Source organism: Cloeon dipterum, chromosome 3, assembly GCF_949628265.1.
Source record: "Cloeon dipterum chromosome 3, ieCloDipt1.1, whole genome shotgun sequence".
Lineage (NCBI taxonomy): Eukaryota > Metazoa > Arthropoda > Insecta > Ephemeroptera > Baetidae > Cloeon > Cloeon dipterum.
The window spans coordinates 28834851-28856623 of record NC_088788.1 but is presented as its reverse complement, the minus strand read 5'-3'; the positions used below and the strand labels follow the sequence as shown (position 1 = coordinate 28856623).

The window sequence follows — 21773 nt, the reverse complement described above, 5'->3', positions numbered from 1 at the left end:
GTTGGTGGCGCAGAAAAGTGCTGAGTTTTTGGCATATTTGATAGAGAGCTCCCTTGACAAAATTTGACTGCAAATCGTTATTTTTTAAATTATAAGTCAAAGTAAGTTAATGATGTCTACTTTATTTTTCCTATTAAAAATAAAACCGATACTGTTTGCCATTTTTGCTGTTTAAAGTCAAGATCTATGGATATGCAGAAATGGTGTCCTTGAGCAATGATAGTAGAACCAAGAATGAAACTGCCGCGTGTGAGAATAAATGGCGGGAGGAGTTGGCGATAAATTGCGACACCGAGTAAAAACTTTCGCCATTTGTTATCATTTTTATTGATGGAAGAAGAAGAGTTTGACGCAGCCAGCCGAGTCAGTGTGAGCGCGCGGGAACAATTGGGGCTGGCGAATCGATTTTCCGACCCCGACCATTAGAGTTCTCCCTTTTTTGCAACAAACATCTCTCTTGATAATGCCTAATCGATATTCTCGTGTGCCAGCCGAGCGTGGGCGTCCGTTCTAGCCCTCTCCGTCGGACACGCAGGCGGCGGGAATTTGGGCGGAAAAGGAAGGCTCAGCAGTGGCGGTGCCATTTTCTTAAATGCCTGCGTGCACCCTTTTCGTGCCCTAATGAAGGGAGGCGTGCGGAGAAGGACGAAACGAATTCAAACCCCTCTGCATGTGGTAAAACCGCGTGCCATTCAACGCCTGTGCTCTAAAATAATGGTTTATTCGCAAAAAGATAGGGCTTTTGTGGGAAAGTATATGTCATTTTCAACACAGTCGATTGGACCAGATGGGACAGAGTGCAGTTTTTCTATAGATTTTTTTCACCTTGTGACACTGCTGAAATGCTTTAAAATTCTCAATCCAAGAAATGATGTGGCTTAAACGTATAATAAACTGAAATTTCGACATTAAAATAATAATAATCAGATCGTATTAAAAAGGTTTGATTGTTTGATACCGATTTGAGCACGAGTGTTTCAGACCAGAGGAGATGCATTCTGAGGAAGGTTTAAAAATATCCCGACAGAAGCGTCGAACGATGCTCAGTTTCGAAATGTGCAACCAACTGGTGCTCTTTCATCCCGGCCACAGTGTCATCAGAGCTCACTCAATCGCCAGTGAGCGCTACTTTTACGCCCCTCAATAGGTCACACAATGGACGACTAATGAAGCACACCAGTATTTTCCGCCCAACTACATACGAAAATCAATAAGAGCAGCGTCCACACAGCATAATGCCATGTAATGAGCACACAGGTAGCGGTCAGAGAAACACATAAAAACTTGTTCGGCACCGAAAATTGCTCCCAGATTGACGTTTAAGTGCCGCTGTCGGTTGGAACCTGATTTGCTCCCATGCTTGGGTCGGACAGCACGCAACGCGTGTATTGTAAAAAGTCTACAGAGAGTGGACCAGTTTAATTAAAATGCCACGACACCGGCCGATTCACCATGTTTTTGTTGCAACCGACTGAAAGCCGATCAGCCTCTGGGAAGGGAGCGTCAATTTCTCAGCAACGGCGGTCACTTCGGAATCTGAGATTAAAGACCGAGATTTGCCGCCAACAGCACGGGAATACAGTTTCGGTCCTAAAAGGTTTCGACTTTTGCCAGAGAGGGATGGAAAGTAACCGTGACTCATCGAGCTAATGGAATTATTTAGCTGGATATTATTGATATTGAGTGGAAAAAGTAATTCAGAAGACTATAAAAAAGGTAAAAAGTGGTGAACATTGGAATAATGCATAAAGAAATCGACTCGAATTGCATTTCACGGCCGGCAGAAATTAGACCTGGAGGATGGAGCCATGAAAAGGGGAAAAGAACGCAGCTAATTATATTTCGGGTCACTCGTCTAAGTAATATTCCTGACGAAATAAAGCATGATAAAACAGAAAAGTAAGCCATATCGTTTTGCAATTTAAAGCGATTGTTTTGCATTTCTGTGAAATTATCAGCACAGAGGAAGAAGATACATTGAAGAAGCACAACGACTCGCTCAATGAATGAAAATCGCTATATCTGGAACATTTTAGCCAGAGAGCAGCACAACCCTCGGACTTGTACTTTTCCAATTGTGTCACTCAGTTTTAACAAAACTCATCGAAATATAATTTAATGTGCGAGATGATATTTTCTGTTTTCTGGCACGCAGAAAACTATTAGTAATTCAATTTGAGAAGTTGAGTATTAGACGCTTGGGAACGAGAGTACATGTACACGCACTTTTAGGTCAATAACTTGGGAAAGAAACCAAAACGGAACGCTCGCTGCTCTATCCGTCATATCTGACTGAGTGAGCGAATGCATGAGAGACTGCAGCCGGCGATAACAACAAAAACAAAGCCTTTCGCAGAGGAATATACTATTTCCAAAAGAGCCAACCAGTCAGCGTGTGTGCATTTCAGTCGCGGCGCGAGTGTATAATGCATGAGGTTGCCATACATAATACGCGTCACGCTTTCCCAGGCGTGAATATCATCAAGTCAGCCAGCTATGGCAACCAACAGCTAGCTATAAGGAAGAGCACAGCACAGTCTCGTCGTATTTATGGCCAGAACAATAATATAAAACCTAATGCTGCGCTCCGTGCCGTCGTGGCGCGGCCAACGCGATGCACATCCTTTTTCTTCGCTTCGTTTCCATTCCAAGGAGAACAATTAAAAATTTACTGCCGTCCCTCAACTGGATTTTTGAACGGATTCGAAATCCTCTGCCAGAGGTCTTCTCCTGGGGAAAAATGGCAAGAGAATAGTGGAATTCCCCGGATATTTCCATCTGTATTCGTTGATCATAAAAACGTCGATGAGGAAGGCAAGGCGCTTATTCCTCGATTTCGGTCTGAGAAACGTGAATTTTGACGTGAACATGCTGCATGATCTTTTTACTGTGGGAACGGAATTAAATGGTCTTTTATAAAAGCATTAATTCACAAATGCCGATGCGACTGGAATTCGGTATATTAAAATATAATTTTTGTTAACTGGTTTTGCCGATGGAAAAGTGATCAGTGCGCAGGAAAATGAAATGCAATAAGAGCTATGTACTTAAAAAAAATTCTGTAAGAGTGATATTTTTTAAATACAGAATTGCTAAATATCTTTGGGCGAAAATAGCTTGCGTCATCGCCGTCATCAAGTCAGTGTCTAGCTGGCACACCCCCGGCTTGATTTATTCCGTTTGTTGGCAGGCGAGTAGAGAAAAGGGTCGCACTCTTGCTTGCAGAGTGCGTTCGTTACTGACTGGACAGGCTCATCTTAACGAGGGCGTTTTCCTCGAAAAGCGGCAGCCCTACAACAGCCTCCCACGGAAAGGCTGCTCTCGAACGAATTTGGCCTATGACTCAGGCCATTCTTCCTTCCAACAGCGCGCCAACTAACTGGAGTAAGCCTGGCGAATCCGATTTGATGCATTATTCCAGCAGTAGCAACGCGGCACGGCGACGGCGCACACATTATTTGCCTCGCCATGTGACACTGCTCACTTTTAATGAGCATTATTATTATTTCGCAGAGAGCCGAGTAACGGGTTTGTATTGTAGCTCAATCGAAACGCCCACATGCAGGCAGCCGGGTCACAAAAAGGTCGCCGGCGCAGCTAGAGAGCGATGGACGACAAGAGCAGCGAATGCAGATGACCTGGTTTGTGTCCAGCTCGCGCTATCACGAGTTGCTCGACACGCCGGTCGTGACTCGTCCTCGCCTAGATGTTTTGAATGCGAGCGAATGACCAAAGGGAGTATACATAATAGCGCAAGCCCAATTAGGCCGCCCTTTAAAGTGTGCTGCTGCTGCTGCAGTTATTTACGAGCACTTTGCAAAGGGCAGTCTCTCACTTAGTCGCTCCACGGCCGGAAGGAAGACGATCCCGAAAGGGCAGCACGTCGAGTAGGGGGGTGTTATTCTACCGAAATGGAAATTGTAATCGAGCGGAGGAATCCAATCTGCGTTGCTGATTTCGTTCCTCCTACTAGACGATATAAAATTCGATTTTGAGGCTTTTCGGAGAGACCTGCCCTCTGAATTATGAACAAATGGGGAATGCAGAATGTTCTGTAATGGAGTATAATGTCGCATTCCCAAAAATGATAAATACGGGGAAAACTTACAGACACTCTTCATCCATCGTATTACGGTAATTTGGGTAATTTGAATGCTTTGCCTCAACAAAACCTTCATCTGCAAACCGTCAACATTGACTATGCGTGGGTTGTGCTCTCGATATTCGACCACGGCGATAAGCAAAAAGTATGTGAAAGAAATATACTATATTCCTAGCATCGCACAGCTGAATTCTTGTCGTTTCAGAAGCAACAATTCCATTCGAAACAAAGGGAATTCTGAACAAATATTAAAGGAATTATAAAGGCTAGTGATCATTTCTTGAGAATTGTGACAAATAAAAATCATTCCATGTCAACGCATTCCCATTTCTACCATCATAATATTTAATAATGAACATAACAGAGTATTCAGTTTTTTAGATACCGTTTTATCATTTTTGTTTGTTGACAAGCAGAGGTTGCAATTTTGTAGTGGATACAAAGACAAGAATTGAGTAGTCCAACTTCAACCAGTGTTACGCGTAATTAAATATCTTAAGAGCCAAGGGGGCCAACTGTGCAATTCATGGATTTAGTAGGTTGAATGATTCAAGAGCCTTGATAATAAATTAATTAGGCCCTTTTTAGAGTTCAGAATAATTGGGTTATCTTCTATTTACATGTTGACTTTAAAATTCTCATTTGGCCTCGATTGAAAAACAAACATTATCGAATTCAAACCATTAAATAATCTACGTTTTTAAAATCATCTTTGCTGCATCTGTTTAAAGACAGCTGAGCAAATCTAGATGATTGCTAGCTCAAAAGGAGGTGTATTTATTTTATGCTAATAACGATAACGCACTGCTCTGTTAATTATATGTCTATCAAAAAGCCCGCCTTTTTTAATCAGGCAGAAGATAAAAAGGAAGTGGCGGAAAAACAAACTGGTGTGTAATTCTTATCTCGAGAGCCCAGCCCCGAATTGTAAAATGAATCACGCGACGCGATAAGAAAAGTCGTAATGCCAAGCAGCTGCAGGTCGCTCGATGTCTGTTGTTTCTCACCTTTCGTTGTGTGTTGGGTAGGTTCCGTTTCTGTAAGGCCTGTCCCGAGTTCTACCTCTCAGTCCGTCAGCGTGGTAGGATCTTCTCAGGTACTCGGAGTCGGGGGTTCCACCCCCGCTACCAGGAACCCGATAAAAATGACTAGATGCGCGCTCAAATGAATCCTCCACTGGCAGCCTGCGAACACAGATTAACACACAAATGCTTTATAGCAATATATACAGCATGCATGCTTTTACAGCAGAACCAGTCCTCGACTTTGCCAGGTTTCAACTTTATTCGAATTGAAAGCCGTAGTTTTTTTAATTATGAAAACAATTCCTTAAACAATTAATATGATACTCTAAAATCGGAAGGTCATTTTACATAGGAATTTACTTTTCGCGAATCAAAGCAAATTAAGCAATTCTTAAAAAATCACAGTTCAAATGGTTGAGAAAATTTATTGAGAAAATGAATTTGTCGCGATTTATTTTTTTAAATGTAAATGTATATAATATTGTGGCTCCATCACCATTACCTAAACTCAAAAAAGGCGGTATAACCAATCTTTTTTATTATGTTTTCGGGTTGACAAATTGCTTTGCCTTCACAACTATATGCAAATATACGATCAATGCGATTTTATTAATATTCATTACGTCACAAATATTGAGTTATGAACAAAGTGACTTCTATCAATTTCCAAAGTTCCCATAAAACTTTCAAAATCTGTGCGTCCCAGCAACAACAAATGGATTAGACAAATGGTATGAAGCCGCCGTGCTTCCGCAATTCAATACTGCACTGATGAAACCGTTTTTGTAACTCAGCTCTAAAAATACCATCCGGTTTGACACTGTGCTTGACCGGCCAGAATTAGCATCCAAAGCAAAAAAAGCACGCGTTTCTCTCTGTCGGTTAAAACGAAATCGCATTTGGCAGCGAAATTCATCGACTCGAGGAGAGTGGGCGAGTGGCTCCAAAACAAAGAAAAGCTCTCGGTTTCGGTGATTGCCACCAAGAATCAATCAAGCCGCGTGTAAAAAGGTCCTTTTACAGGCCCAAACAATGCATTATTTATACAAAATCCATCCTACGGGTGCAGTAGCACATAAAATGAAATTCAATTTGAGCGAGCGAGATCCATCAAAGAGGCGGATTTTTAGCCAGCACGGCATACAAATTGAAATTTTGCAGCGCAGTAAAAGAGCCTTCAGAGCCGGCACTGAGCCATTTGCTCACACAGACAGCACCGACCGGACGGCTGAACGAGCAGATCAATACCAATTCTCCATCATCAGGTTTCAGCTGAAATCGCTCGCTCGCTCGCCGCGCCCTAATGCAATCCACGCTGCAAAGCCGAAATCGATACGCGAGTGGCTTATTACTGGCAGAGAAGCCTAAGAAAGTCAGCGACAGCACGTGGAAAAGGGCGGAAAAGTATGGTCGCGGTCACGAGGCACACGCATCAGCAAAATTACGCGTCAATTTCCATACTGGTTGTGTGTGTGTGTGTTTTAAAGGGGAAATCGAATCGCAGAAAATTGTCCAGTGGGAGATCAAGGTTCCTGAGAAGCACTTCGTGCCGCTTTATTACATAATATACACAAACAATATTAGCAGGTTCTATATTTTAGCAAATTTCGCTTTCGGAATTCAGTTCTTGATGCAAATTAATGAAAAAGGTCACTACCTTCAACAGATATATTAAAATTACCCTTGTCGACAGTTAAGTTATGGGGAAAATTCTGCATTTCTAGAAATTGCAAAGACCACTCTCATAAAAAAACGAAACTCACGAAAGTTTTCAGTAAGGGATTTGCATTTAAATGAGCTCAAAAAACTTAATACGTTGGTAAAAACGTAAAGTACGAACTATGGTATGCAACTGCCATTATATTTCTAGCTTTCCAAGCTACATGTCAGTTCTTAATTTCAATATCAACATCGTCAACGGGAGTCTTAAATAACGATGAGGTCATGCGAGATTTGGTATGAAAAATCTAATCCAATTTCTGCACGTTACGCAAGCCGCGAGCTGCTCAAATCGAGTCCAATTTGGCGAAACGAACAAGCGAGCAAGCGAGAAGCCAATTCAACAGTTCAAGGGACTGGGGCGGTCGTTCGTTATTGTTCTACTGCGCTTTGAGATCCATCATGCAAAAAATGGGACGCATGCAAAAAACTGCGACGGCAGCATCCTCTTTTAGTCAGTGACGACACTCTCAGTTCTTTTTGTTCTCAAAAGGGTTGCTACTGATTATCGTTGCTCGGCGGAAACGGACGAGCGCAACTTCTGAATAAAATATCACATCTTTAACGAGCCAGCCAAGTAAAGAAGGAGTGCAAAGTGATGCTGCTATTGTCGCAGCTGCGACACATACACTCAGTTTAACCCCTCTTTTTGAAAAGCACCATTGTTGGTGCACGTTGAGACCAAATTGAAAGCAGATTTCTTCTTTTACGATGGGGAGCAAAGTGGCCTTTGGACATAAAGATTTTAGCAACTAAGTTCTGAGGGAGCATTATTTTTAAAACCAACTTGCCTTTTAGCGGCTGAATGCGAGATAGAACTTGCTGCGGATGAGAGAGAATCCGTGGAATCTTAAAATAAAATGCTTCCTCTCACTCATAAAGCACAAAGCGGTTCATCAAAGATAGTGGTCATGATTTCATGCTCTGCTGACTTCAAATTAACGACTGTGCTTATGAATTTCTGACGGACGAGTGAGATAAATTATGTACATTAATAATAAAAATGAATTTCGCTCTTAAGACTTTGGAATCGGCAGAAAAAAATCATTCTAGAGAGTGCGCAGCTGAGAGATAATATTGTGCCGATAAATTACATCAAGGAAACCATCTCTGGACTCAGGTTGTCAGTCAGAGAATGAAAAATGAAAAACAGGAAAAGAGGTTCCGCTGAATGTTCCGCCATTTTTCGAACGTGCATTTTTATTCGAACAGGGAGTGGTACCTTTTGTTTCTGCATAGAGAGAATTCCATCCCGCTTCGCAATCAATACGAATTCCACTGTGCAGGTTGGCAAAAACGAGCGTAAATATTGTCCACTGCGCGCGAACAATGCTCAACGAAAAATTTAACTTACGCAAACATTCATTTCGTACGTCCAATTATGCATGCTGCTAAAAATGAGATGGCAATTTGAGCCGGAATGCCGCCGCCTCGCGAGAAAAAGCGCCCTTAGCCAGCCGGTTTGAAACAATTACCTTTCCACAGGATAAATTTTACCTCAATCAGACCGCCATTATTCCGATTATATGCAGAGATCAAAAACGATAATAGAGCCGAGGCAGTGGGGGAAAGGTCGGCGAACTTTGGCGGAGACAGAAGGAACCTCAGGCTCTTTTTATTAGCGCCTCGTCCCCAGGGGTCAATATGCAATTTGCGCTAATGGTTGAGACAAATATGACTCGCATTGCAAAACCGTTGCGTTTCTCTCTCTCTCCTTTCCTTCCCCGTTCTACTTTTTTCGGCACCACCTTTTGTCAGTGTCATAAAACACATGGTGGATCTATACGTTGCCTCCGCGTCTCGCGTCTCTTTATTAATTACGCTCTCCACTGCTACTAGCAAAAGCTTTTTGAAGTTCGTTCCACACCCAGAGTTGCCAATTTCTCACATACGGGACGCAATGAAATTAACAGTTGCGCCGATTGGCTCAGTTAATGGGCTCACCGCAGACGCTGCAATTGTCAATAATGATTCGTGATTGTGTGCCTGCTTATTCTTTTGTTTTAGAAAATTCAATCAGCAGATCCTCTACTGCTTTCAATAAAGGTCATTAAAGCCTAGGAAATTGCAAAAAAAAAAAACATCTTAATTCATTCTCCAACAGAAAGCTAACACAATGGCTGTGAGATTTTACTTGATCATTTTACACACAAGATATGAAAAGCTATTTTTATTCATTTTCTAGCATCATGACCTGCCCTATGGGCTGATTATTTATTGAGAGTTGAACTGAAGCTCATGCTCTATTAAGAAGTTATTCTCGCTCAAAGATGATTGCACCAGCTCTGGGTTAAACTGGCAGTTTGCATTCATTTTTAGCCATGACCTCTTATCCTTTATTTATTGCATGCATCAAACATTTCCTGCGCTTTATTTTAAAATTATTCACTCAAATTCGAGGAAAGAAATAAAATTACGAGTTCATCCCGCGCGAATTAGTATGAATAAGTGGACACATGGACGGATTCCGAAAGGGCATCAAGCCATAATTTATGTAAGCGCGCCGTTTCCTTTTGCCGTTGCTGATTCTTGAATTCCAGCACCTGTAGGCCTTTTTCACCCCAAAAGTGGAAACGACCGTTTAGGAATTGCAACTACGTGCAGCGCAGACAAATTTCAGCACCGCATTTAATTACAATTCAACGCTTTAAAAATCGGCGTATGAAACCGGCCTGTGTCGCCAAGCGCGTACGCAATTTATGGGCGCACCTTCATAAATATTCAGCCCAGCTTTTTTCTGTCTGTGCGTCTTCCATTTAGGACGTTTTGTCGCGTCCTCAGCGGAATAAAAACGCCGAAAAACCTGAAATTTTATTGCCTGCCGTTGCCCGTGGCGCTGAAACCGAACCACTCAGCGAAGCAGCAAAAACTGGACAAGTTTTATTTCGGAGGAAAAACTAGCGTACACATAATTACGTCGGCTGTTTATGATGCAAATGTGCTGCCGATGCCGACTTGCGATTCCCACGAGAGATGGGTACACCATCAAGCGCAAGCAGGCGAACCCTTTCTGCCATTGTTCGCAGCTCATGAAAAAAAAGAGTTCGCTCAAACGGCAAATTGCTCGTCTGGACGATTTGCAAATTGGGCTGATTGAAACTTTATCTTTTGTGCACCGGCCAATGTGAAAAGAATCAAGAGTTGGTGCAGACAACGAGTGTGCGCGCGCGCATTCAGCACTTTTTGACTTTTCTCGCTAAGTAAATATGAACAAACCTACTTTTCAAACTGTCGCTGCGATCAGCAGAAAGAAGAGCCAAGTAAACATTTCACTAAATTCGACGTCTTTTCAAAAGGAAAGTTTGGAGAAATCTTCTGAGCGTTCTATTTCTACGACACCTCTCTTTTGTCAGGCTAACACTTAAATTTGATAGATAATCGGTGTGGAACAGCAGGCTGCTCGAAAAGGTGAATATGAAGCCATTACACAGCTCGCCGGATTCTGCGGAGCTAGTGCCAATGCGACGGTGCGATACTCATCTCGCGAAATGTGGCGCAGGCCGACACGCGGTGACCCGAGATGAGATGCTCGCACGAGCGTAAATTTAATTTCTCACATGGAAAAAGACGTGAGCCGCATTAAATCGAGCAGATGCATAAGCCAGCCTTTGTTTGTAGCTTGAATTGGCCTGTGCCCAGCTGTGCCGGTCGGTGGCATTCGCTATAAGACGATGAGGTGCACGTCTGATTTGTGGGCTTTTAATTTATTTCGAGACTTACCTGATTCAACCAAACTCGCTGAACAACTTTATTAAACGACACGGATCCCCTCGGAAAGTGTTGAACTTTAAGTGCGTGATTTAATTTTCCATCCAGGGAAAGAATTTATTTTAATGGCAATTCAAAGCTAAGCGCAATTCATTTGAAGTCGGAATTTCGATAAGACTGGAAATTCCTCAGATTAAGTGTGTTGCGTATTTTCATTTGAGGGGAAATGTGTCACCTGACAAGAACGTGGCTTCGCGCTCTAAAAGGGGCAACTCACAATTAAAAGGGTTTTCCAATTAAAATTTAATTATTTAGTTGAGCTTTCTGCATTTAAAACAATGCATGGAGCCTACAGAACCAAAACAATTATTTTCAAAATATTTAACTATTGCTAGGCAAGCACTGTGAATCGACTTCTCATTGTAATAAAGCTGCTGTAAAAGCCATGTAAGTTAAAAGTGCCGTAATCGCTCAAATTAACTTAAAAAGGGGCAAGGCACGCTATCAGGGTTTTCTAATTTCATGAATTGCGCTTCCACGATATCATTTGCGACTTCCACATCTTCAAGCAGTTTGGAGTGTCGCTTCCCGACCTCACTTCAGAGTGCCTCACAGTGTCTATCGAGAATTGCGTCGTTTGTTCAGCAGCCAGCTCACTTGGCCCAATTGAATTATCTTATTTGAGCAGAGCATTACTTTCTTTTGCACCAAGAAAACGGCCGAATAAGGTGGGGCGTCTCTTTTCGTTTTGTTTTTCGTGCGCAAAGGTGGGTACCCAGTCGGCGACAATGCCTGCGCAGCCCGGCTGGAGAGAGCCCAAGATAATGGCGCAAAATGTCAGTGTCCGGCAGCAGCGGCAGCAGTGGCTGCGGCGGCTATAAAAGAGCGCTGCTGCAGTAATGGTAATTTATGGCGTACGATCTGTACTTACAAAAACAAGCCAGCGTGTATGTATGTACGGTACGAGCGTGTGTGCAACTGTGCACGTTTAAGGCCAAACACGTCAGCGTTGGGACGCAAAACAGGCAACGCCGCGGCAGCACGTTCTCTGCATGGTCTACTTCCACCCACCAGATAAAAAGAAATACACTCGCTTGCCGCTCTCGTACCGCCGAGTTAAGTTTCTTTTGCAATTTGCAATTCGGGACCAGTAGTTGAAATGGCAAGAATTGCTTCTACTGAAAATTAATCATACACTAGCTTATTGTTATGTTTTACATTACGGCGTTTCTAATGAATGTCCACAATGCCTTCATGTGGCATATATATTGAAAATAAAAACATGTCAGCTAATGGCTAAAAGAACAGTGTTAATTAATCACGAACTTTCTGCATCGAACTGACAGGCGAGAGCGAAAACTGCATACAAACACACTACTCATCGGCGAGCGGCAAGTTAATGCTTCCTACTTTGCGAAATGAAACGGCTCACGTGACAAGTGCGCGACTAATTAATTGGCACAGATTACAGAAATTCTAGTTACTCACACCGAAATTGAACTGCTGCGTCGTTAGTAACGGAAGAAAATAATATTTTTAGCACAGCATAGAATGTGGTAGAGCGTGTAAGGTGGACTTACCACTTGGTAGGAAAGATATTGAGTCAAATATCGTTGCACCGAGATGTCTGAACAATTGCGTTTTTAATTCACGCGTGAAGTGATTTCATGGCGGAAAATTCCATTTGACGGTGTTTACGATTAAAAAAGTTGCAGTGGCACGAAATTAGCATAAGCAGGTTTGGATCTAGGACTGATGCATTATGCGCCATTTGGCACCGATTTTGAGAACAAAGTATGCAACCTGCTGGACACAGATTTGGGCCAAATTGGCAGCATTACGGATATGAATAGATTCTGACCACCACCGCTACTTTTAGCCGGTCAGAGGGTCAAGAGGGAAGCCAAAATTGACAATGCTTGGCCATTGTTTATACACAGAAATGAATTACAAAGCATTGATCAGAAAGTGGAGAGTTAGAATTTTAAAATCTACTGGTTTCAATTCGCATACTAAAATTCTTTCTAACGCTAAAGAAAGCCTTTTTAATAGTTATACCAGATGAAAACATAGTAAAGAGGGCAAAATAAGCACCAGACAATAAAATCTCAATCGTTGCAGCATGGAAAGCTACAAGTTGGATTTTTTGAACTCCGCAACATATTAATTGAGAGCTTGGAGAAGCGCGACATTTGTTAACCGAATCAACAACCGAGGGGTAAATTTGAAGCGCATCCAGCGCAGAAAGGGTTGGAGTTGGAGCACGCGAAGCGAATTTCATGGTTCCGCACGTGCAAAATTTCAGGCTGGCGGCTGAGTTTGTTTTCCATTAAGAGCTCGGTTGCCGGCGGGCAGTGGCAAGCGGACGGGACGGTGGCTTGTGCGTTTCGTCCGAGCGTACACAGACGTCTATAAACAAGAGCGACCAAAAAGCTTGGCTAATTGTGTAAACAAGGCGGCCGTGTTTTTCATTGAGAGTTGTGAGTGCCGACCGCGCAAAAATAGACGCACGGCCGTGGGACGCGTTACGAATTATTGTGAGCCTAAAGGATGGCGCGCAGTGCACAAGTCACGGGCGGTATGTTTAAAATTAAACTCACGACAACTCATCGGGGTTTTCAGCCGTCTCTACACACCGAAGCGATTTATCAAATAACATTTGGGCCTATGTTCAGGGAGCAAAATCTTGGTTAGCCTAATTAATGTTGACTAAATTCTAATCAGCGAGTGTTCCGCTAGCACAACATAATCCTCACTCTCCATGTAATTTTTTAAAATATTCCTTCTATTCATGAAGAAAGTAATAGATAAAGCTAAAGATGGTATGCAATAATACATATTATATATTATAAAAGAACAAATTAAGTTAAAGGACAAATCATTGTGTCTCTAATTCATGTGGAGAAATGACTTTGAAACATATCCTCGACGGTGCTAAAAACAAAAATTGCATTTAATTTACAAAGTGATCGCTTTTGAAATCATTGTTTTTGTGGTAAGGAATATCAACATATAAGTTTGTCGAAATATCCAGTTGTTACTTCCAAAATTAGTTTTGGGCTTTGCACCATATTGAAGTGTTAATCAGACAAACTTTAGCATAACCTTCCTGGGCGAAGAATTTTAAATTACTTCATTTGTAGCAAAGGAATTTCAATGGAGGTTTGTATTTTTTGCAGGAATTTTCCACATCCTCATGAACTTGTTGCCAAGTCCACATTCTTTAATTCAATGAGTCTATTAAGAGACAATTGTTCAAAAGATTGATCTATTTGCAACTTTGTTCATTAAGAATCAGTACAGGAAGTGAATAAAGAAAAATCGAAATTATTCCAGGTCAGGTATGACAAATTTGTGTTTCGTTGTCTAACTGGCTGTACAAAAACATAACCAATTCAATAATAAAATAAGAAACAAGCTTAATTCTTTGGCACCAGCTCTGAGCAAATAAACGATAAAAACCATAACATTGGTATTTGACTAACAAAAACAAATTTTGGCTCCATTAAAGCAAAAACCCTTTCATCAAATCACCTCCCATCGCGACATCCAGCAAATTTATCAATGTGTCGCTACTCGCTGGTGTAACAAAGAATGGGCAAAACTGCGTTCAAGCCAATTTGCACCCGGGGTGCCTAGTTAATGAGGGACAAGAAGGAGAAGAAACCGAGTGGGCTCTCTTCGCGTCGCCGGCGGAGCCTCTTCTGCCGTGCCGCGAGTGAGCGTGTGTGTATATAAAAGTTTGCATACGTCATCGGATGATGATGCTGATGGTGCTGTGCAAATATAAAAAAGAGGCTCCGCGCGTACCCTTGGCGTCACCTTGGGCGATCAACGCCCTGCTGGGCCCGAGTGAGTGAGTCTGCCGCTGCCAATGGTGCTCATTATTATCGTTATTATGGCAGCCGCAGCGTTTAGCATGCGATGGATGTTTCTAATATAAACGCGGCCAGCACACGAGAAGAAACTCTTTGACTTCTCTTACTCGGGCTTGTTATTATTACTATTATTTCGGCTGCTCTCCAGAGGAGGCAACGGTACGCGAAAATTAATCAACCGCTGCGGGCTGAGCTGGTTTCTGCGATGCTCAGAACGAACCCGCGTTCGCCGAATTTGCAACTGAAACGCGCGTCGCTCTAGAGGTCGGGCTGCTGAACTGGCAAAGGCCAAAATGGTTGTTCACACATGCGGGAAGTCGCCGAAATTTGTGATGTTAATCGTGCTTCGACACAGACCGAAGCCAGCTTTCGAAATTATACTGCCTGCACCAAAGTCAGCCTTTGGCAATGCTAAATTTCGAATGTCATGAAAACAGTTAATTGGATCACACGACAGCATTGTTAATTTTAATGCAGAGATCAAGTAATGAACATAATATTTCTGCACATTAAGCATCGGTAGTAAAAAGGGGCGATTTAAATCCAGGTTTTTGTTTCTTTTTAGGCCCTTCTGTTATTTAAATTGAGCAATGCAAATTTTTTTTTATCAAATTCATAAAAAAATGCCATAGAGTTTGGGTATTTTCTCTCTCAAAGTTTGATAATAATCGAGAATCATCGAAGACATCACTTAACTTAGAATTCAACAAGAAACAAATACTAATTAGCGACGGATGTCAAAACAATTTTCCGGTGATACTCCCAACGTACTTAAAGTAAAAAATACACTTACTCTAAAATATGAGATCATTTTTGCGGTGGCTATTTGGCTTTTGCATTGTGAATTTATTTCCTACCATTATCCGTAAGAGGGAAATAAGGGCGAGAGTTTCCCCCCAAACAAATTTACTCACCACCGTTGAATTACAAGGTTGGCAAAAAAGTTGTTTGCCGACCGTTTTTTGCATACATCATACAGCACAACGGCAAATGCCTTAACTTAAGTCATTTCGGAGACCCGTTTCGGTAGGGCGGCCAAATTCTTAAGATAAAACGGACTTTTGCAACATTCCTGCGACAGTTGTGTTCCAATTACAGTGGGCCAGGCTTGATGCAAATTGCTGCAAATCGAGCGTGCTTTCCGCCGGGCCGCACGAGAGTGCCAAATTCTACTGCGTTTAACCCCGGTCGGCGGCCTGGCTGGCTAATTAATTTCCAACGGCACGACTCTTTAGTTTGTTGCTTGCTAAGGCAGCAGCGAGCGAAAGAGCAAAGAGTAATCCGCAGCGGAAGTGGCGACTAATGCATCGTCCGCCCGATTCCTTTCGGATGTGGTCGAGAACGCAAAACATTTTCCGCTCCGAGCAAATTGCTCTGGTTCCGAAAATGTTTCTTGCTGCGTTAATTAATGTTGAAAGAGCGAGCCGAGCACTTAGCACGAGCGCCGACCAAGTACGCAGTAGCCGAGAGAAAATAGCGTAAAACGAATGTGCGCTCTCAAGGTTTCCTACAGATAAGTTCAGGCTTGCGCGGGAATTTTCCTCCAAAGGCGTGGCCTTATCAGAAGGTGGTGTTGACATTTTTATCACCGGCGTCTGCTTTGGTTTTGAAACATCCAAACATGCAAAGTTGAAAATACGAGATAGAGACTTTGTTATGTTCGTTTTCTGTCTGGGATAAAAAGTGTTGGCTGTGAATATATTTATTTTTCATTTATTCAGCAATAACAAAACAATCTGGAAGTGTGGACACCTCAGGTGGCTCTCCATTTTCGATTTAGTCAAGAAAATTTATGTGGATGGAAAAAAAGGTGTGAATAGTTTGTTTTAAGCTCATATCTCCAGTAGTTAATAATAAAAGGGATAGTTAATTTTTCATCAGAAAAAATTAACGTTGATTTTTAAGTTAATTACTATCAAAATATTTGTTCATTTGTTCAATTCAATCTTTTACAAGTGAGACAAAGCATGGCAAACAGGGGAATAATCAGGAACCAGAGAGGCGTCTGATTCATGAGATTTACAAAAAAATCCAACAGACGCATTTTTAATTGTAGCTGAATGATGCGTTGCGAAAAATGATATGAGCCAATAGCTTATTAACAGACAACATACTCAAAGTATATTATAATTTTCAAATCACTTTACTATGCTTTGGGATCATTCTAATATTTCTCTTGATAAGAGGATAATACATAGATGAAGTAATGCAAATGCCTTAACCGTAAGCCCTTTGTAAAACCCTTGACTCGCACGTGCGAAAAAATGAAAATAGGGCATGGTGAACGATTCTGGAGACTTATCTTTTAGCAAGAATTTCCTCGTTTTATCAATACATCAGAAGTTTCCTGCTCTGTTCATCAAGGTCACGCGACTTAACTACGTTAATAGTTCAAAGTCTCAACTTGTAAACTACGGCAAAAAAATAAAATGCTTCACAAGCACCGACGGGTGGATCGCAAAGACGGTTCTGTTATAAAAACGGCGATTAATGGTGTTAAGTTTAGACAAAGGCAAAAATTAGAGCGGAAATCAGCGCGCGGCAGGGCTCAAGGGGTACATTTCGCACTCCTACCTACTCCTCCTGGCGTTGGGTGTTGCGAAAATGTTGGCACTGAAAATCACACTGGTGCACCCAAGCTCGAGCAATCTCTGTCGAGGGGGCCGAAATCGGTGCCAAAACACACTACACAGTAATCCGCACACTGTATCCAATCAGGCAGGGCCGGGGTATCCTTCTGCTGAATATCCACTTTGCGGGCAAATCGGAGAGCGACTGCAGCAGCAGCAGCTGAAGCACCAGCACACTCACAATCAGCACAGACACAGGAGCACGGACGAACGAACGGTCGGCGGACGGATGGGACGACCGAATTAGCTCTGGGACGGACGAGAGCGCTTCGACCCTATTCCCTTCTTCATTTATTTTTAATGCACGCACGCACTCACACTGACTGGCAGTCGTCGCCGCCTGCTTGCTGCCACACTCGATGGATGGATCGGCGAGATTCACTTGGCACTAGACACACAGGGGCCCCCCCGAAATGCACCGCCCCGCGCCGCTGATTTCCCAAAATAATTGATGCAGTTTAGCTTTTTGTCAGTTTAAGAAGCGTTTTGGTTAAGGTTTAGATTAGCAGTCAAGGAAAAAAGACGCCGAATTCGACCTCTGCTGACCCAGCGTGACCTAATTGTTTTATTTTATTAAGTTGAATATTTTCAGACTTGAGCATTTTCAAATTGCAAGAATTTAAATACACGTGGTTGTTGGTGACGTTTGTATTGCTGCTGCGCTGTTTTTCCGGAGTGCTTCTACCTGAATGCCGGCCCATCCGGCTTGGAATGACGTGGACTGTCGCACTTGCCGTCTATTGCACGCAGATGGGAGTTTGTCAACGTCAACTCGAATAAAATGACCATATAAAAGTCACTTATCGAAGGGAAAAGTTCCGAAAAACTGTCCCACAACCAAAACGATTTAACTTGCAGCGAGAAAATAAAACGAAAGCACATTAAAAAAGTTGTACGTGCAAGTAAATTAACTTTGCATTTTAGCGTTGCTCCAAGTACTGCTAAATCTGGCAGAAAAGTGCCAAAATTAAAGTAAATTAAGAGCAGTCACTTCTGGTCAGGCTGGGTATAGCAGACGTCGACCTCAACGCATGTTTACATTCGTCAAGACTCACCCCAACGGATAGCGTGGCGAACGGGGCTGGTAGTTACTGCCGCTGGTCACCCCCGCCGAGCTGGAGCCCCCGGAGACTCCGCTGGGCGCGGAGCCCCTCAGCAGGCCATCGTCCCGCTCGTGGATGTGCAAGATGGCGGCGGGCGGCTCGTAGTACTCGGTGGTGAGGCACCGCTCGTCCAGCTTGTGTTCGGCGGTGTGCGCCTTGGACGCCGACTTGATGTCCATGAAGGCGACCGCCGCGCACAGACCCCCGCCACCCTCCTCGGCCGCGGCTGCGGGGGACGACGAGTTGGCCCCGGATCGCGGGGACAACAGTTTGACGCTCTGGACGCGACCATACCTGAAAGCAAACGAACACATCGGTTAAATTTTGGACGCGATTAAATAAAGGCGAGCGATCAATAATGAGAGTTTGCTTAGTATCTCCAAGGTGTACCGAGTTTATCGGTGTCAAGGGTACAAAGATCTGAATGAACATGGTGCGAGCAGATTAAGATTACGTTTGTGAATGTTTACTAAGGCAAAATCCACCGATGAGAAGAGTCACTAAAGGCGTGTGTCCTGCTAAAGATTTTGTCTGAAAGACTTCTATCAGCAAAAAGTGGGTTGGGCATTTCTAAAATCGAACATCATCCCAATGTAGAATTAATGCATGTCGTTATTTTTGTATCTTAGATTACCAACGATTCGACTAATAATAAAGTCCAATAATTCCAATTTCAATGTTATTTTCAAATTGTATTTTAGTCTGCGCAAGTACATAAATTTACCGTAGAACCCAATGTGGGGGTCCTACCACGGGATATACCCCGTTGTGGGGAGAGTCAAAACTACCCTCACAGTATCAATCAAGTAGCGAGACCAAGCAAACTCGCACAAGAAACGCACTGCAAGTGATTGTCTGGGGTGTCGGTTCGAGCCTCCTAAAGTGCATAGTTCCACTTTGTACGCCACATCATTATCTCCAAAAACGCATGTAAATCTAATTTAAAACCACACGTGATGTAAAACCAAACCACCAGCGCTAAATTCAAGTTGTCGGGAAGGAAATTCTGGTATCATGGCGCCGTTTTCGAATTATTATTTTTCTCCTGGCTTTGATAAGAAACTGTGATAAGCGAGCTTGGAAGTCCACAGTTACGATTAATCATGCACCACTGGGCATTTCGACGTGGCATACACACACATCCTGATCGGAGACCATGTTTGTATCAGGCCGTTGACATCAATACTCAATCAACAGTGGCATCAAATTTTTTAACGGAAATCTATCAGGGCTGATCAGTTCACCAATTGTGTTACCTCGTAAATTTTTTCGGCGGGTGAAGTTGGAACCTGATCATGGTGCGTCTGGATATTCGTCTCGTTTGCCGAATCGCATCGCCAAGTTAGCGAAGGGACTTAGGGCACCCTCGCGTCTCGTCTTGGCACAACGTTTTCTCTTAAAAGTCTGCATCTAAGCACACTATGCACTGTTTGCCTCGTTTCCGCAGCCTGTCGTGGTGACGAATAAAATGATAAATTCACACAGTCAGCCAGCCAGCCAGCGAGTGAGCCAATATCAGCTCCGAGCGGAAAATGTGTGTGGTGCTAGGAACTTTGGGTGTATTATTTGACCGCCACTGTGGAAGTTATCAGGCAACGCAGCGCTTGAATAAAAACCGCCCGCTGCTGCACGAATCGGAAAACAGAATTTTATCGCAGTCAGCGCTATTATATTTCCCACGAACGCTCCATTTCTTTTTTTTTAAACAAAATGGAAAATGACCCAAATCAGAGAGCTTCTGTTATTATTGTTATATTGCAACGTTCGCTCTCTTCCTTTTCCTGCCGCTGCACTACCAGCAAGCGTCGAAAGCTCAACAAACTCTGCTGCAAGAAAGGGTTGACAGGGTATTTGAACGTGAGTATAAAACAATTAGAAGAATGAAGAAAATAAAAAATGTTATTCCTTCTATTAGCCACAGCCAATGCTTGGTTTTAGAGAGAATATACAACGTTCAAAGGAGTCTGGCAACCCTAAGGGCGGGGTGGCTGCAATGGTAATTTTGGCGAATGGCCAACTAACGCCACGCAATCGAATAAGAAACCCACTCTTGCAGAGCGAGGGATAGAGAGAAAAGGCTCCCCTCTGTGAACAGAGCCCTAGCACCACGCCCATTTTTTCACCTGTCCGGAAAAATTCCGCGTGGGGTACTTCATGGCTGGCTGGCTGGCTGGCCTTTCGAATTTTGTGCGTTGCAGTCGAGGGAACGGTGGGATAATTTATATATCGTGGCGACGGCGTCATCAGCACTACTGCACACACGGCTCACTCATGGCCCAATTCCTCAAACTGCTCGGCCGGTGATAAGTGGCGCTGTCCGCCTCAAGCAGAGATAAAGGAGACGGAATGATCCGAGCACCAAAGTTCACCGCACACTGAGGTCGAATTCGCCTGAATCCGCGAGTGCAACTCATTTATGCACTCGCGACATGAATAATGCAACGGCTGGTTGACAAGGAGACAAAATGCCTTTGGTATTTAAATGCTGAATAACGAGTCGTTTCATTAGTCGGAATTATTGACCTAATGTATGCCGGCAGTTGAAGGCGTTCGAGCGGAATGATGGATTACGCTTCGCGAAAACACGCGGTGATCGCTTATGGTGAGGTCACGTTGTCTCAGTGTGCCAGATTATTTGCATGCCGCGTGTGACCCTCCTTCACATGCAAATTCACCTTATCGTCGTATTTTATGCGAATTAAAATGTTCAGGAGAAGCATGCATGCAATTTTATAATTCAAATTAAGTGCATTGACGGTATTGATAAACTAATAATAATTGTAATATTATATTCCTACTCGACTTTATCATTTTAACTGATTTTCCCGTTGTGAGCTTCATCGGTCGGGCAACAAAGTATTATAACAGCCAAGAACAAGTATAATTTAGCAATTTCTCATTCATGACTTTATTTCAAAATTTGTATTATCGACTCACGTCAATTTTTAATAAGTGCAAAGCAGATGTTAAGAGTGAGAGATTTGAGTTGTTCCATCTTCATCAGGTTGATTTTATTACATAATCACGCACTGGTTTTAACTATCTACTGACATTTACTGGAGGAAACTTCTTGTTCATCTAAATTTCTGATCGATGGATCGATTTGGCCGCGTTCGCCTAGTTGCGCCAGTGGGACTGACTAAAAATAGGTTAGGAAAGCGGCGTAAGTCGTAAGTTCAACGGCACGGCTTGCGCGCGCGGACCGAAGCCCTGTTTAGAGGGAAGACCTTGGTACACATAAATATTTGAATGCGACAGCAGGGGGGTGCGCGATGAATTATTAAACAGCGGGAAATTCTCGCTCGCTCGCCCGCTCCGCAACGGCACACTTAATTGGGCTAAGAATGGAAAAAAACTGCCGATGGAAATGGGCAGGGCCACGAAAGCGAAATGAAAAAGCGATTTAAACGCAAAATTTATTTCGGTGCGGCGACGACTGCCGCTGCTAGATTGAAATAAACTTTGTGCATACAGAGCGCGAGCGAGAGAGAGAGAGAGAGAGAGAGAGAGAGAGACAAGCAACATGGAAAAGCTAGGCTTTGGCTTGCTTTTCAATTGCCACCGCGCCGTATTACCCCAAGACCTGAGCGCGTTGTCATGGCAACTGG

The 21773-nt window shown here is 43.1% G+C and overlaps 1 protein-coding gene across 8 annotated transcripts in view; it reads right to left on the bottom strand.

The window, feature by feature from the left end:
* spen (split ends) overlaps positions 1–21773 on the bottom strand; it is a 64582-nt gene that overhangs the window by 18156 nt on the left and 24653 nt on the right. For 5 of the 8 annotated variants that reach the window (XM_065485095.1, XM_065485100.1, XM_065485097.1 and 2 more), the window contains 2 exons: positions 18118–18459; positions 5110–5286 (listed from right to left, as the gene is read on the bottom strand). In XM_065485095.1, coding sequence (XP_065341167.1) covers positions 5110–5286; positions 18118–18459 — 519 coding nt within the window. Of the gene's footprint in view, positions 1–4108; positions 4146–5109; positions 5287–18117; positions 18460–19421; positions 19629–21773 lie in introns of those variants that run through there. The other 3 variants (XM_065485099.1, XM_065485102.1, XM_065485101.1) reach the window with 3 other exon arrangements.